At 34.3% G+C, this 18,873-nt stretch overlaps 1 protein-coding gene across 7 annotated transcripts in view; it reads right to left on the reverse strand.

Annotated features, from left to right (window-relative positions):
• Positions 1 to 18,873, reverse strand: part of MAN1A2 (mannosidase alpha class 1A member 2) — a 149,065-nt gene that overhangs the window by 20,718 nt on the left and 109,474 nt on the right. For all 7 annotated transcript variants that reach the window (XM_044944495.1, XM_044944497.1, XM_044944496.1 and 4 more), the window contains 3 exons: positions 17,668 to 17,887; positions 11,657 to 11,829; positions 8,574 to 8,689 (listed from right to left, as the gene is read on the reverse strand). In XM_044944495.1, coding sequence (XP_044800430.1) covers positions 8,574 to 8,689; positions 11,657 to 11,829; positions 17,668 to 17,887 — 509 coding nt within the window. The remainder of the gene's footprint in view (positions 1 to 8,573; positions 8,690 to 11,656; positions 11,830 to 17,667; positions 17,888 to 18,873) is intronic.

Consider the following 18,873-nt stretch of genomic DNA (forward strand, 5'->3'; position numbering starts at 1 on the left):
GCCTCTTGGTCAGCAGAAGCTGCTTCTCTTGTTGTTATTGTGACATTTTTTAAAGCCAAATCTCTTTCCAAAATTTAGCAAACCATTCTTTATTGGCATTAAATCCTCCAGCTTCAGATCCTTCACCTTCCTTTTGCTTTGTCTTATAATGATTTTTTCTCAAATTATGCTAGTCTATAGGAATGCCTTTCTTATAGCAATCCTGCACCCACATAAAAAGCTGCATTTTCAAGGCAAGATAAAAGGTATTTTGCAAAAAGTGCAAGGTTTTTGTGTCTGCTGATCTAGCTGCAGCAATGAATCCATGAATTTCTTTTTCTTTCACATAATCATCCTTACACAGATTCATTTATCATGCAGTAACAAACACTAGCTGCAGACCTCAGTCTACAGTAAATGTCAAGCAATTCAATTTTTCCTTGCAATGTCAATGACTTTACTTCTTAGGAACATGCTCAGCATCACTGTGGGGGTACCATGGTGTTATTTACAGTTCACAATATTGCACTAAACATGATGAAAAATATTTAAAAACTACAAGAGACCACTTTTTCCTTGATAACACAATTTACTAGAGAGATGAACTGCTTCTATGGAGATGATTAGCATCACTCTTCATTTTAAGCATATACTCAAATCATTGGACTGCAAATATAGTGCCATGTATATAGTCTGTGTTAGTGTGAGTTTTGAGAAATTTTAATTTTAATAATAGATCTGTATATATTTCATGGTAGTCTATGATAAAATAGACTAGTATGTACATATATTTTATGAATTCATGATGTACCTGATTTTTTTCCTTAATTTTTTCAATATTCCTAGGTCACATGGTTCATTTGCAAGTTTTTTCAAATTGCCACAAAACTCAAAAAAACTTTCCAATATATTTATTAAAAATAACCTATATATAAGTGGATCTGCATAGCTAAACCTAAGTTATTCTAGGATCAACTATAATTATCTTTGGGAAGTGAAACTAGATGTGGCATACAGAAAAACTTTTATTTTTCATTTTTTCTGTTCCATACTACTTAATTCATTTTGCCATATCCACAGACTATTTTTTTTCTTCTTCTTTTTTTTTTATTTTATTTTTAAACTTTACAAAATTGTATTAGTTTTGCCAAATATCAAAATGAATCCTACTTTAAAAATATCAACATTCAAAAAACTAAGATCATGACATCTGGTCCCATAACTTCATAGCAAATAGATGGGGAAAATGTGGAAACAGTGAAAGAGTTTTATTTTCTAGGGCTCCAAAATCACTGTGGACAGTGACTGTAGCCATGAAATTAAGACACTTGCTCCTTGGAAGAAAAGCTATGATAAACCTAGACAGCATATTAAAAAGCAGAGACATCATTTTGTCAACAAAGGTCTGTCAACTCAAAGCTATGGTTTTTTCCAGTAGTCATGTACAGATGTGAGAGAAGGACCATAAAGAAGGCTGAGCACCAAAAAAGTGATGTTTTCGACCTTGGTCCTGGAGAAGACGCTTGAGAATCCCTTGGACAATGAGGAGATCAAACCAGTCAATCCTAAAAGAAATCAACCCTGAATATTCATTGGAAGGACTGATGCTAAAGCTGAAGCTTCAATATACTTCCGCCAGCTGATGCGAAGAGTCAACTCACTGGAAAAGACACTGATTCTGGGAAAGACTCAGGGTAGGAGGGGAAGGGGGCGACAGAGGATAAGATGGTTTGATGGCATTACTGATCGATGGACATGAGTTTAAGCAGACTCCAGGAGATGGTTAGGGACAGGGAAGCCTGGTGTGCTTTCTGTCCATGGGCTCACAAAGAGTCAGACATGACTTGGTGACTACACAACAACAACAATTTTTATACTTTAAAAATATCTGTATTAAAAACAATCATATTAGCCTTGATTACTGAGGAGCTACACAAGACAAAGGAAAAAGATGTTTATCTGACTAATTTTAATGTGACAAGTGCTATGCTCTTCATTCTGTACAGTTCAACAAACATTTGTTTAGTGTATGTATACTCTATCTCAAACATGAAGCAGTGATGATATTAATATTTGCAGACTATTAAAACAAGGAAGTACTGTAAGTATACCTAAAGATGGCCTAATCCTGTCTTAGTTTTCGAGAGGACTCCCAGAGACAGTGATATTTGAGCTAGACCTTGAAAAAGTAATAGGATTTTGTAAGGGATATAAAAAATAAATGATAAATTTCATGCACAAGTGAAAGCAAGAGTAAAGACACACACACTCAACAAATGTTTGTTGAAATGTACAAAATGAACAGTATAGCACCTGTCACATTAAAATTAGATAAACATCTATTTCCTCTGCCTTGTGTAGCTCCTAAGAAATCAAGGCTAATGTTAATTGTTTTTAATACAGATATCTCTAAAGCATAAAAATAGTATGCAGATATAGCAAAATGAATTAAATAGTATGAAACAGAAAACATACAGTAGGCAGGTATGGATCAAATAAATGCAGGGGGAAAGTGGTGTAGTAGGAGATGTGACTAAAAAGGTACATGAAGAACTCAATCATTCAGTAAAACAGCAAAGAATATAAAAAACACAGAAATACGAAACAAACTTTTTCGTCCATCTTTCTCACTTGTGGAAGTATACGTGTAGGATAATGTTTAGAAGTAGGATTACAGAGGCAAAAATAATGTGCTCTTAATATTTCAACACGTTCTTTGTAAAAGATTTCCCCACCCACAACAAACAATGTACACCGTCACTTCCAGTGCATGTAAGTGACTAGATCCATATGTTCTTATTAACACCAGAATGCGAACTTCTTATATCTTAAGTAACTGATAGTGAAACATGGTATTTGATTATTCATTTCATTTCTTTATGAGTGGGTCAAATATGTATTTTTCATGTATTTATGGTATTTCCCATCTGTTTTCCAGTGAACTGCCTTAAGTTTTTCCTTATAAGAAAATTTACCCATTGACAAGCAAAAGTATTGCAAATATATTTACACTGTAAAAGACAACTGATACTTTACTTTGTCTGATGTTCTTCCCCACCCTACCCCCACCCTTGCAGATGTTTATTTTTCTTCAGTTAAAAATTTAAATCTTTTCTTCTATGGTTTCTGGGTTGTGTGTCATGCCATCTTCATCCCAACAGCTGGGGAGTAAAAAAAAACTTTGATTTGTTTTAGAATTTTACTTCATTTTTAATATTTAAAGCTATGTTCTATATAATTTCAGTTTTAGTATTTACAGGAATCCAGGTTTTTTTTTTTTCTAATGGATAATTTTTCTAACTTCATTTATTAAATTATTTAACCTTTCCTCAATGATCTGAACTGCCTTTTTTCAAAGATGACATTTCCACATGTAAGTTGACTTATTTTTGAAATCTATCCTGTTCCACTGTTTAATTTATTCTTATATCACTTCTAAACCTTTTTAATTAGCATAGCTTTATAATACACTTTTAAAATGATCTATTTTATATACAAATATTGTATACTATATGATATGAAGTAGGTTATATTTTTCATTATCTGCAAGATTTGTCTCCTATGGTGATCATACTTGTCAGCATAGCTAAGCTGGAACTATATTTGTCAGAATTACTTTCTCTGTACAATTCTGAGTTAGGGTTTGCTACAAAAAACATATATATGATGTGGAGGAAGAAAAAGCATGAGCCATTATGCTCTCAGGGGCAGTGCAGGGTTGCCACGTGCTGTTAGAGTTATGCATATTGTCAGTGATTACCTGGCTCACCTTGGAGGTGTGGGGCAGCTGCCAGACCTGCAGTTTCTGCAGTTCCTACTGGAGCGCCTCATCAATTTCTCCAATTTCTAAGACAGGCTTGTATAGCCTCATGGCAGAAGGTGCCAAGTACTTCTGCAAGTCACCTGCTTATGAACACTGGAGGAAGTAAGACAGATGTGGGATCGCTTGTCCTTGTGAGTTCTCCAGCTTGTCCTCATTCTCCTTTGCTTCACCTGTGCCTTTCTTTCCCCAGTTCCTAGGCACACTGTCCTATAGCCACTTTATACCTTCCACCTTGTATTTTGTGCTAGGTATGACTCTAAGGGCTTTGCTGTATTAATCCCCATAACAACCCTTTTAGGTGATACTATTATTAATTCCTCTTTTACAGATGATGAAACTGAGGTAGAGAAATGAAGTAATTTGTCCAAAGTCACACAACTATTAAGAAAAATAGTTGGGAAAAAACAGATAAATATGAACTGGTTAAGAATACATGGTTAGATGTCTTTAATGTTTGTTTAACTTGGGTATATACAGAAAAGACATACCTATTAAATCTGTGCATGATACAAAGCTGGAATAGATAATACATTAAAAGAAAAACTCAAGGGTTCAAAAATTTTTCAATAAATTAGAATATGTTAAATCTACCAAAATAAAATTTAATGATGAATGAAGGGAAAAGGTAATTAAATTTCAGAAAAGCTAATCATACCAATATAAGAGAGAAAATAATTATCTTAGTTCATATTTAAAAGGAAAAAGACCTATAGCAAAATTTCAAGATATATTATCATGACTACCATAAAACAGAATACAATACTGTCTTCATGTATAAGTATGGCTAAGTCCCATTGCTGTCCACCTGAATTGTCAGAACATTGTCAATCAGCTATACTCCAATACAAAATAAAAAGTTTAAGTAAATAAATGTTTTTTTAAGAAAGAATATAATAGTATCTTGCACTAATGAAGGTATAATGAGCAACTTAGTGACTGGTACTCTGCACTGGTTTAATCACATCTGATACAGTGTTCAGTCTAGGAAACCATGGAATCATTCTCCAGAGAAACCAACCAGAATGGTATCAGAAACAAATAATTCAGAAACTTGTCATCTTTAGCCTAATATATACAAACATTGTTAGTTAACATCCATGTAGAAGACTCCATATTTCCAAAGGATAAAGCATGGAACATAGAATAGAACTCACAGTGAAGCAGATTTTTAACTCAATGTAAGAAACATGCTTCTAGTAAAGAGAATTCAAATTGGAAAAGTTAAACTGTCACTGTTTGCAGATGATATGATACTATACACAGAAGATCCAAAGGATGTTATCAGAAAACTACCATCAGAGCTCAGAGCTCTGGGATGAATTATCAGAGCTCAGCAATGAATCTGGTAAAGTTCCAGGTTATAAAATTGATACATAGAAATCTGTTGCATTTCTATACATTAACAATGCAACATTAGAGAGAGAAATTCAAGAAGCAATTCCATTTAACATCATTCTTTGCATCACAAAGAATAAAATATCTAGGAATAAACCTACCTAAGGAGACAAAAGACCTGTACTCTGAAAACCATAAGATGCTGATGAAAGAAATCAAAGAAGATATAAACAGATCGAAAGGTATACCATGTTTGTGTTTTGGAAGAATCAATATTGTCAAAATGACTATACTATCCAAGGCAATCTAAGATTCAATGCAACTCTTATTAAATTACCAGTGGCTTTTTTCACAGAACTAGAACAACAACAACAACAAAATCTCAAAATTTGTAATGAGACATGAAAGACCCTGAAGAGTCAAAGCAATATTGAAAAAGAAAAATGGAGCTGGAGGAATCAGGTTCCCTGACTTCAGACTATGCTACAAAGCTACAGTCATCAAAACAGTATGGTACCATATTAAAAACAGAAACATACATCAATAGGATAGAAAATCCAGAAATAAGGCCATGCACCTACAGTCAATTAATCTATGACAAAGGAGGCAAGATGATACAATGTTGGAAAGACAGTCTCTTCAACAAATGATGCTGGGAAAAGTGGACAGCCAAATGTAAAAAAAAAAAAAAAAAAGAAATTAGATTATTCCTTAACTCCATACACAAAAAGAAGCTCAAAATGGATTAAACATCTAAATGCTAGACCAGACACTATAAAACTCTCAGAGGAAAACTTAGGCAGAACACCTCCAACATAAATCACAGCTGCTGCTGCTGCTGCTGCTGCTGCTAAGTCGCTTCAGTCGTGTTCGACTCTGTGCGACCCCATAGACTGGCAGCCCAGCAGGCTCCACCGTCCCTGGGATTCTCCAGGCAAGAACACTGGAGTGGGCTGCCATTTCCTTCTCCAATGCATGAAGTGAAAAGTGAAAGTGAAGTCGCTCAGTCATGTCTGACTCTTAGCGACCCCATGGACTGCAGCCTACCAGGCTCCTCCATCCATAGGATTTTCCAGGCAAGAGTACTGGAGTGGGGTGCCATTGCCTTCTCCTTAAATGAGATGACGAAGCTTCATCTTTTTTAATCCATCTCCCAGAATAATGGAAATTAAAGCAAAAATAAACAAATGGGGTCTACTTAAACTCAAAAACTTTTGCACAGCAAAAGAAACAATAAACAAAATGAAAAGACAACCCACAGACTGGGAGAAAATATTTGCAAATGATGTGACTGATAAGGGATTAGTTTCCAAAATTTACAAAAAGCTTATTACATTTAATAGCATCACAACAAGAAACCCACTCAAAAAATGGGTAGAAGACCTAAATAGACATTTCTCTAAAGAGGACATACAGCCAAGAGGCACATGAAAAGATGTCCAACATTGCTAGTTATTAGAGAAATGCAAATCAAAACTACAATGAGATATCATTGTTACACCAGTCAGAATGGCTATCATAAAAAAATCCACAAACAACAAATGTTGGGAGAGAGTGTGGAGAGATGGGAGCTCTCCCGCACTGTGGGTGGGAATGTAAATTGTTACACCCACTATAGAGAACAGTACAGAGGTTCCTCAAAAAACTAAAAACAGAACTAACATATGACCCTGCAATCCCATTCCTGGGCATACATCCAGAGAAAAACATGGCCCGAAAAGATATATACACTTCAACATTCTTGCAGCACTGTTTACAATAGCCAAGACATGGAAACAACCTCAATGTCCATCGACAGAGGAATGGATAAAGATGTAGTACATATAGACAATGGAATATTACTCAGCTACTAAAAAGAATGAAATAAGGTCATTTGCAGCAACATGTGTGGACCTAGAGAGTGTCATATTGTGTGAAGTAAGACAGAGAAGGAGAAATATGACATCCTTTATATCTGGGATCTAAGAAGAAATGACACAAATGAACTTACTTACAAAACAGAAAAAGACTCTCAGACTTAGAAAACAAATTCATAGTTGCCAGCGGGGTGGGGGTGAGGGGTGGGGTGGAGCAATAGTTAAGGACTTCAGAAAGGTCATGCACACATTGCTATACTTAAAATGGATAACCAACAAAAACCTATTGTATAGCACATGGAACTCTGCTCAATGTTATGTGCCAGCCTGGATGGTAAGTTTGGCGGAGAATGGATACATATATATGTATGGCTGAGTCCTTTTGCTGTTCACCTAAAACTATCACAACATTATTAATCAGCTATACCCCAATACAAAATGTTTTGGTGTTAAAAAAAAATTAAATTAAAAACATGAATGTGCTTCTAATATTAATAATAAAGCTTCTGAACAATGCAATGTTAGCCTTATAAGGCAGTGATGTGCTTTATTATCTAATGAGATTAACAAAACACCTTACAACACACTGTTCTTTATGTTGTAAAGAGATCTGCAGCACTGGGAATGTCCGTATGTAGAGAGGAGGAATGGATTGGAATGGTGTTTGTTGGATCTCTAAATTTTTTGCAGCTCAAAAAATTTGTTTTGATTCTAGGCATAAAGACAGCAACTGAATTTGAGGCAGGAAAATAAGCAGTTTAATTTATTTTTACCTGATAACAAAAGCAAAACCAGAAAAGCATCTAAAAGAATAACACCAATTAAGGTACATGACAGTATACATTTTGATGTTGCTGAAATACATATCAAGATATTCATCTATATATGTATATGTGCACTTAATATTATACAGTGAAGAGTCTATAATATCCATTGTGGATGTGCAATAACTTATTTAACTTTCCAACTAATACCAACTTATACTAACCCAACAGTAACTTTTTATAAACCTTCAATAAACATTCATGTACATAAATCTTTTTCCATAGCCTTGACTATGTAAGAGTATTGATGTATTCTTATATAGCTTTCCAGAATTCTGCCATTATACTCAAATTTTATGAATTTGAGTATAATGGCAGATTATACTCAAATTTTAATTCATAAAATTCAAATGAATTTTAAGATAGATAGGGTGAAAAAGCACACAAGCAAGATACACAGGTGCACATATGCAAAACAATTTCTGCCCCAGAGATCCTGATACCAGAGAAAACAGACACACCATAGTAAGTTGGTCCTGATTTTATGCATTTCTTTTTTAATCTTAAATTCATTAAGAAGATAATGTTAATGCATAGTAAAGGGCTAAAGACAAAATAAAGGTACTCTTATTTGACAAAGAGTCTAAGTCATTCTTCCATGAGATGAAACTAAAAATTGAAGAGTCAACTATACAAGACTTCACTATATATTTGGAATAAAATTTACTAGAATAAAACATAGTCACAATTGATCACATAGTGACTACATAGCAAAACCAGCCTACAGTTTAAAAAAATTTTACAGCATCTACTTACTTTAATGTTTCAGCAAGAAAGAAGCTCTGCTGTACATCATCATGCGTAGGAGTAGAGGAGTACACATCCTTCACCCCAGAAAATCCGCCACTGACTCGGCAATACTTTTCAATAGCCTGTGAAAGAGATCAGACAAGAGTCAGTTCCATAAAATTTCAAGTTTTGAAGGACAAGTTAAGGAACCATAGTCAAAAGTTCAGAGAATCTCTATGAGAATTTTATAGTTTCAGAATAAGACTTTTTTAATCAAATGGAAATAGCCTTGCACTGGAAAAATTAACTGAAGCATCCTGTTTGATGTAGAATGCCTCTCTCTCCAAAACTCTTTAATCTTTTTAAGATATTATATATTTTCCTAACTTAGGAGTCAAATTTAGTCTATTCACACTGAGTTAGAGATCTGTCTGGTACAATAAACCTCATTAATTCTGACAAATCAAGAGGGAAGTCAGTTTGAATTAAAAATTTTAAAAGCAATTTTATCATTTCCAAGGATAAACAACAATCCAAATCATGCTAAAAAGTGTATTACTGAAGGAGCTCTCCACAGCAACAGCAATATGATATTTACTGTAAACATACTATATGCCAGACAGTGTATTATCATAATCCTATGAATTAAGCATTATAGTTGGTATAAACCGGCAGGAAGAGCCCACCCTCACACCTATTACAATAATAATCACAAATACTGAGAGCTAACAATCATTAAGAATTTACTATGTGCTGAAGGCTTAACAGCTTTAAATCTATTAACAATTATATTTTTAACAACCCTATGAGGCTATCTTAATAGCTTTACTATTCAGATGGGAAAACTGAGGCAAAGAGTAATTTGCTCCACATTATTATTAACTACTATGTTCTACTGCCCAAAGGGGAGTTCATATTCTTAATTTATCTTTCTTCATCTTTGAACATGTCTGAATAAAATATTCTGAATTAAACAGAATCAATTCAAAACTATCAAACATTCTGCTTTTGTAGATGTATTACTCTTTGCAATTAAGCCATACAGAAAGAGCTGAAAGCACATATGATTCTTTTCTTTCTCTACTCCACCAAACCCAGAGAAACTGAATGAAGGTATGGTTATTTAACTCATCATTAGGCTGTGGCTTACTGCTTCTAGCCTTGCTACTGTTCTTACTTATATGGTCTTCCTCCTTTCTGAAGAAGAGCTAATTAACACTTAAACTATTCATTTTTACATAATTTCTCTAAATAAGAAGCAATTAATGTTAGGGGACATTCAAGTCATATTCATTGCAGGATCACCTTACCTCTTTCCCCTATACTGGAGAACGGAATGACAATCTACTCCAGTATTCTTACCTGGAGAATCCCATGGACAGAGGAGCCTGGAGGGCTACAGTCCATGGGGTCGCAAAGAGTCGGACACATCTGAGCGACTAACACTCACTTCTCCTATATATTGGTTTACCTCAGCATTAGTAAACCGTTACTACACAACAGAAATGTGTGTGTGTCCTGTTCTCAAACCACTGTGCCAACACTGTGTCTCTTTCTCAACTGTGGCAGGACCCTCCTGCACAAAGTTCCCCTAGCAGCTGTGTTCCCAATTTTGGACCCAGGCAGAGAAAAGCAGCAACAATAAATGCTTTGTCTGTTCCTGCTCTGTATTTGTAATCACCTTGCTTCTATTAATAGTCTCTTAAACTCCATAAAGAACATCTATGTCTGAATGACAAATGACACATAAGTGTCCTCACCTTGAGTTCAATCTTTATCACATCATTTCTACATTATTGCAGTGGTCTCCAAAACCCACCAACTTGCAGATTACAATCAGATCCTTTTGTTGTGTTAGTCCCCACTAAAAAGTCTTCAACATTTGCTTCCCCTTTCAAAAACCTTTAGTAGTCCCAGGATGGACTCTTAAAGTTAAGGAGTTTTAGTGGGTAAGAGATGGAGAAGAAAAAGAAGATCAGAGAGATTGTGAGCTAGGCAAAGGACCTTCTACCCCTACTTTGCAAATGAGCAACACTTGCATAGTACATGAGAAAAGTGTGTGTGTATGATGTCTGAAACACTGAGGAAAGTATTCATGCCTTGACCTGACATGCAAGACTATCTACATAATGGCGCCAAACTTTTGTCTAGTTGACCTGTGAAACCTTCTTTTTACATAAATTGGGCTACATTCTGATCTAAAATACATCTTACACATTCTTGTCTGCACAATTTATTAACACTATTTATCTCACCTAGAATGTCTTTGGTTCTATCTAGACTCCAAGATTAAGGTAAATAATTTGAATATGACTATTCATTGTAATTAGTACTATTTATCATAATTAGTATGTCTCAGAGAATAAAACACCTCCTCACTTCCAGTGATAAGCTATACTTTCATGAACAATCTTATTGACTTTTCTTTCTCCCAGGTACTGATGACAATGGAATTCTCTGAAAGGTTAGCGTTTTACAAGTAAACCATTTGCTTTCTTTACTTACTAACCATTAAAAATTCCTCATTTCAAATATACGTATGTGAATACACACACCCAGGTGGCACAGTGGTAGAGAATCTGCATGGCAATGCAGGAGATACAAGAGAGGTGGTGGGTCTGATCCCTAGAGGTCAGGAAGATCCTCTGAAATAGGAAATGGCAACCCATTCCAGTATTCTTGCCTGGAAAATCCCATGGACAGAGGAGCCTAGGGGGCTACAGCCCATGGGGTTGCAGTCAGACATGCCTGAGCATGCACACAACACACACACATATATGGAGAGACAGAGTATGTGTGTGTGTTGGCATTATCTTTCAGTGTAGAAAAATTTTAACAATTCAATAATCCTTCTTGTGGTGCCACTAAAGAATTACTCTGAACACAAATGAAGTGAATGGGGGTTAATTTACCTAGGCTGTGAATCTGGGCAATTTTACAATGATTTTAGTTTACTCTAGAGGTTAAGCATTAATAGTCAAGTATAGAAATTTTATAATCATAGTGAAAAACTAACATTTAAATGATTCTAAACATGAAGTAACATGGATGAGGACACATGGCACTGATTTAACAGTCTTGCACATAAAATGAAACACTGGCTTATTTACCAGTGCTGCTTCCCAGCCCCACTCCCGGTATCTTGGATCGTGAGTGAATCGCCAGAGGTACCAATAGGTTTCAATGACTTCTGGACGGAGGATGTAATACTTTTCAGCCTGCCGGACTGCCACAGCTTCTACTGCACCATCAAACTTGAATGATTCAGGGCCAAGCTTTAATGCTGTAACATGACAAAAGAAATAAATGAGCACAATAAACCATTTTTGTTGGGTTTGCCAGAGATTTTTCCTCCCTTGAAAGAATACAGTATGAAGTAATTTTATAGCTGTTTTATTGCTGCTGTTTTGCAAAATCAGTGACTTTAAAAGCTCCACATTTTCTTATAAATATTTCTATTATTCTGACATGAAATATTTTTCATAATGTATATCAACATACTGCTACATCTAACTAAACTGACAAGAGTCTAGTAATTCTTTAGAAACAAATTTAAGGCTAGACATAAGCACATTACATTCCTGTTTTGGTCCAAAATCAAATGAAACAGATAAATAACTGTATTGTGCAAAATTATTTTTCTAAAAGTCAAGACAATTTAAGTCTTTTTAACATAACACATACATGTAAGAAAACATCTCAGAGCTCAGATTTTGAGTTAGATTTAGTTGCAGATTATAATCTTTTAAAGTATACCATAGTACGTTAAGAAGCAATACATTTTAAAACTTAAAGCTAGTTTTAAAAATCATCTCTCTTCTATAACCTCTGTATATACAGCTAGGAAGAGGTTCAAATCGCCAACCACTAAGAATTTCATCAGTAAATTGCCCATTTATCAGTCTGAATAAATACTTGAAACTAACAATACTGTAAATCAACTACAGTTCAAGAAAAATCTTAAAAGAAATATTGCCATTACACATATACAACATTACATAAAATACCTTAAATGATATGATTTCCATTCAGGCTGGAATATAGTACTACATGAAAGACTTCTAAAGAACCTCTTTCTAATCATACCCAGCACTCTATACCTGGGCAATATAAAATCACCCTGCACTGGGATGTTGGAGTCACACACAATTACCACTCTCAGCTGTCACCTTTCTTTTTTACTAGTTTGTATCAGTGCCAAATAATTTCAAGGTCTCTCACTTCTTTCAAGAAATGCTAGATACTTTTATATTTTCTCAGAAAAGGTAGCATAAGAACCATGCCAAAACAAAAGCATGCCATAGTTGTTGGCATGACGTTTGCAGTGGCCAAATTTTAGCATTCTAAGGGTGACACCATAAACTCCAAATAATCATAATTAAAATAAAGCATTTCATACCACTGTCCACACTGGAGAAAAAACACAAAACCAAAAAACACTGTAGTGATGGTAGCTCTATTAAAAGCAAACCATGATCCAGAAGAGAGCTGAAAACCAAGTTGTTATTGCTAAGTCTTGGAGAACTAAAGTAGAACCGAAGCAGGCGTTTTTAACCTGAGCACATGACTCTATGGTAGGCTTTCGAAGAGGGAGATAATGTTGTGTCTAAGAAGCCTCTGAAATTGCATGCAAAACTTTTATGTGTGCTCATATAGTTCTGACCACCTCCTCAATGGGATGTGAGGTAAGGACTAACCAAGAAATTATCAATATATTGTAAGAAAACTTCTACTCAGCTTACTGACAAGATCTGGCATACAATCAAATATTGTTTGTCATTTAAAAATGTTTTTAAAATAAGAAAAGTCAAACAAACATCATAGGCACCAAAATGAGAGTAATCCAATAAATAGGAAGAAAAGTCATTTACTCTGGGTTTCATGTTTCCCTTTTCTCAAAGACCAGGAGTGTTAAGTGACTGTATGGAGATTTCAAATGTTAACCTTTTAAGGCTAACTTTAAATTAGATAATAATCCCATAATCATAATGATATCACTTGAGTTAAAGTAGACATTGGCTGTGTGGAACTAATATTTTAGACTTCTTACTAAAATTTTTATTTCACTGATTAATCATTTATAACTTCATTCATGAGGAGTTGGTGAGTAAAAACATGCAAATCTAATACACATACCATATCCATTGTTTTTGCCAAATCATTGTTTTGATGTTTCTGAGGGCATTAATTCTCAGGTGCTCTTTTGCTTAAGCAATGTTGTAAAAAACAATTTCAAAACATTCTACCTCTACTTAATTTTTATTCCTTACCTAAAATTTCCCCCTTACAATTGATACATCATTTCTAAAAGGAAAATAACCAATCCAACAAGTAAAAATTGAGTCAAAATCATAAATAATTTAGTGCTTGAGTAAAAAGAATCTAGAGGATGCAGAAACCATATAATGAAGGTGAAGGAAAGAGATATGCACAAATTTTAAAAATGAAAGTAAAATATCAATTGAAATAAAAAGTCAGTTGTAAGACAGTAAGAGATAATTTTAAAGCAGGCACAGGTTTGTAAAGTCATGGGAAATAAAATTCATACGCATCTTTCAAGGCAGGTAGAATCTGTAGAGATGGAAAAATAATTACACTTAACTCAACAAAAGATATTTAACAAAATCTAAAAAGCACATGACAGAGGATGAGATGGTTGGATGGCATCACTGACTCAACGGACTGGAGTCTGAGTAAACTCCAGGAGCTGGTGATGGACAGGGAAGTCTGGCGTGCTGCAGTCCATGGGGTCAACAAGGAGTTGGACATGACTGACTGACTGAACTGAAAAAGCACAAAGAATATTCTTGGACATGCAATCTGACTACAGTGTGAATGGTCTAATAGCAAGAGAAGAATTTAAACTATTTTCCTGTATCCTTTCCTATCAACTTAAGCATGCAATCTGACTACAGTGTGAATGGTCTAATAGCAAGAGAAGAATTTAAACTATTTTCCTGTATCCTTTCCTATCAACTTAAGCATGCAATCTGACTACAGTGTGAATGGTCTAATAGCAAGAGAAGAATTTAAACTATTTTCCTGTATCCTTTCCTATCAACTTAAGCAAACAATAGCTGTAAAAGCTCTTAAAATATGTCCATTTCTCCATGTTCAATGGATGTTTTGTCTAAACAGATTAAATTTCCCCCCAGATGTGACAGCACATAGTCTAAGGAAGGCTTTATCCAATTCCAATGTGAAGTAAATTAAGTTATATAATAGTCATTATTTTAATAATGTTCAGCAGTTTGTCTGTCTTTTTAATCTAGAAACCCAGATAGAGAAAGTACTATATTCTGGAAGTCTTAAGATCTGGTTTGGCATTTATTTTGCATTATACCTCAGAATATGGGCTTCCCTGGTGGTTCAGATGGTAAAGAATCTGCCTGCAATGCAGGAAACCCGAGTTCAATCCCTGGGTCAGGAAGATTCTCTGGAGAAGGAAATGGCAACTCACTCCAGGATTCTTGCCTGGAGAATTCTATGGACAGTGGAACCAGCAGGCTTATAGTTTATGGGGTTGCAAAGAGTTGGACATGACTGAGTGACCAACACTTTCACTTTTCATACCTGAGGTATGAATAAACTAAAACAATTTATCAATCTAGCTTCCCATGCAGATATAATGTCTTCCCAGGTGGCACTAGTGGTAAAGAACCCACTGGCCAATGCAGGAGACACACGGGACATGGGTTCGATCCCTGGGTGGAGGGCATGGCAACCCACTCCAGTATTTTTGCCTGGAGAATTCACAAGGACAGAGGAGCCTGGTGGACTACAGTCCACAGGTTCACAAAGAGTCAGACACAACTGAAGCAATCTAGCACACAACACCAAATTACTGCTCTGTTTCATGAAGATTCAGCAGTGTTTCCTACAAACCTAGCTAAATATTAAGCAGTAGGCCATATTTATCAGTAAGTGGAATATATGAATAATAACAGATTTTGAAATAATGTTAATTCTAATTCCAATAAACTGAAGTGAAATCCCAAGGCAGTAATTACTGCATGAAATTAACCCAAATAACTACTAAGAAGTGGATATATTTTTAAACAAGTTAGCCAAAAATTACAGCACAGCTATAAGAAAATACAGCAGAAGATGTAATAACCTGGAGGGAAGTAAGCGTAACTAGGACTGTATGTTTTAATTAAAAGATCTAAGCTGGAGATTAAAGATAAGTAAAAACAGTGAAAGAGTTGAAAATACAGGATACAAATCAAATAGTAATCTTTTGGGGCATACCATGGGAAAGAGCCACAGGTTCATTGACTGGCAATATGAAAACGACATCAGAACAAGCATAACAACAACCATAAACTGCATTTTTAAAAATTTTATTTAAACTCGAAAACATTCTGTAGAAGACAGGTTGGATACTATTATCCCAATATTTTGCAAATGGAGCAACTGAGGCTTAGGAAGGTTAAATGATTTGCCTAAGACTCACAGATAATAAATAGTGGAACATGGGACTTTTCAACCTAGTTCACACGTTCTTTTCATAGTATCAGTGTTTCAAATCAGCATTGGCAATATCACTATGAAATGTGAAAGTCAGAATTGTACAGTATTATGAGGAATCCTTTCATAACTCTGGTATTCTATGAATTTTTCAAAGGCAAGGAAGACATCTGTTCACACTTTAACCCATAAGAATCCAGCATAATGCTCGGCACAAAATATGTGCTTCATGTTTAATGGAATGAATGATTAATTATAATAACCATAACAGACCATATTTTAATGTGTCTGTGGCATGAAATCCTACTATTTTAGATCCAGTAGTTGATTTGTGGTCAAAATCTGCATAACAAGTATTATTATCATGGGTCCTAGTACAAACACTTAATATCCATTCTGTTTCTCGAGGTCATACTAATTTCAGCTATATTTTAAGTATGTATTTGATATTCTACAATATACCTTAACTTCCATTTGTAACTCAGGTCACTGACTTCAGATGCATTATGTACTAAGTTAAATCACCACAAAATGATATCTGCTTCAACGTCCTTTTGACTTAGTTCTATTTTGTCAAGAAATGGAATCTTCGCTTTAGTAACTGAGATAAACTGAAAGGTCAATTTCATAGTAAGTTCAATTACTTATTATATAAAAATATGACATTAATAAACTAGGATAAATTTTAAACCAATCATATCGGTTTCATAGTACCTGATGATATATTAACCCTGAAACACAAATTTAGTTATTTAACTAAAGCAACATTTCAATTTCTGAAATCACAACAGAAATTCCTAGCTTTCAGTTTTTCAGGGAGCCCATTATCCATTATTTCATATAGAAACATACATTTTTAAAGCCAGAGGAAAAACTTGGAAGACCTTGCTCAGTGTTTCTCAATGCTATTCTTCAGGCTTTTATTTAAATCTAATTGCCTTCTCCTTCCATGAAATTCTATATTTAACAAATACATATATACTGTTTATCTATGACTAAACGCATGAGTGTATATGTGTGTGTGCGTGGATGCACACACAATATTTTTCACCCTCAGGAACCAACTTCTGTCACCTGTAAAACTGAGAATCATCTCACTGTTTTTAGGTGAGGACACTGAAGTCCAGAAATATCACCTATTTCCCTAAAGCAACATGAAAGCTTCTTTTTAAAGGCACAAACAACTTAAAAATTATTGGTGAACTAAGAGACAAACTACCAGTTATCTAGATACCAATTATACATTCAATTTAACTAATATCTTTTGGCTATTCCTATTTTCACAAGATAGGCAAGGCATGTAACCTAAATCAATTCTATATTCTTTTAAGCAACTCATTTTATAGAAATGGAAATAAACTAATTCTTCTATATTAAAATAATGTTATCCCATGCATTAAGCCCTACCTATTGTCTTTAAAACAACTTATTCAAAATCTTTATTTAAAAAAACAGAATTCAGAATAATAATTTAAAAAAAGATTCAGGAACACGTATTTAGAATTAAAATTCAAGTTTAAAAAAAATAATTTACTATGTTAGAATAAATTATTTTGAAGTGAAAAATGCCTATTTATTTTCCTCCTAATTCCTGGACATATTATCTTAAGATTATTTTAAACTAAACAATTAGCATTATTAATATTCTTACCAGTTCTGTCATAGGACTCATGACATGTACGTGCAATTTCCGCCCCTAGCTCTAAATAATGTCCAGCTTTATCCATTCTGGAACCATCTGCTCCTAGTACAAACATTCCCCCAGCAAAGCAGGCCAAATGCCCCATCTTCTTTTCCAAGTGCCCATTCTTCCATTCTCCAATAAAGGTAAGACCTCCACGAGACTTCCTAATAAGATGTTTTTCTATAGCCTATAAGAAAGAGTAGATATTCAAAATTTTAGAGGCAAAGTGTTAGTATTCAGATTTACTACATCCTTCTGGCACAAAACCTTGGTAAGACGATATTCTACAAAGCAGTAACTATCCTGAACTGAAAGACTTAATTACAATAATTAAGTTTGGGAATGAACAAACAAGTTACATATAATCTTAAACAAATATTTCAATCACTACTATAATGAGACAAGGTGGGAGAGAGGAGACTGGCCTGAAGATTACCTTTCAACATAACATTACCCATATTACTGTTTTTCTTCTTCTTGCTCTAAATGAAATGCATAATAATCAGTCAGTTGAGGTCAGGATGACAAGTTATAACTCAGAGACCCTGCTAATTTGTTTTCTATTTCATACAACAAAATGTTAATAGGAAGAATAACACTCAGGTTAAATAGAAAAATATGATTTTGATAATTAGTTAAAATGGATTCTTTTTCATATAATTGCTCAAGTATTTTAAGAAGGTTTAGTAGGTGAAATAGCTTAATGTTATAAACCTAGAAAAATAAACTGAAAAGTTCAAACATAACTCCTTAGTCCCTTACTTCAAAAACTTAGGCATTTGTTTTGGAGGCTGTGCCATGGTTAAGAGAGGCCATGAGATATTATCAATTTTATCCAATTTCCTAAAATGTCAATTTTACTTCTTCTGAAATGTCAACTTTACTGAAAGGAATGAGAATGATGAGAGAAATCTTTATTAAACCTGAATATAACACAAAGTAGAGTCCAACAATCACGCTTAATTTTAAAAATGAAAAATTTTAAGAGCTTTGTTCCTTTGGCCCATGTTCTTAGATTTTGCTGAGAGGAGCTAAAGATTAATTCTTCACCTTCTTTGTAAAACTATAAGGAACTGCATTGATTTAATTCTCTTTAGTAGAAATTATTATACATGATTAAATATTATACTTTTCTGATAATAAAAAATACTAAGACTCAACTCATATTATGGG

Source organism: Bubalus bubalis, chromosome 6 (genome assembly GCF_019923935.1).
Source record: "Bubalus bubalis isolate 160015118507 breed Murrah chromosome 6, NDDB_SH_1, whole genome shotgun sequence".
NCBI classification, from domain to species: Eukaryota; Metazoa; Chordata; class Mammalia; order Artiodactyla; family Bovidae; genus Bubalus; species Bubalus bubalis.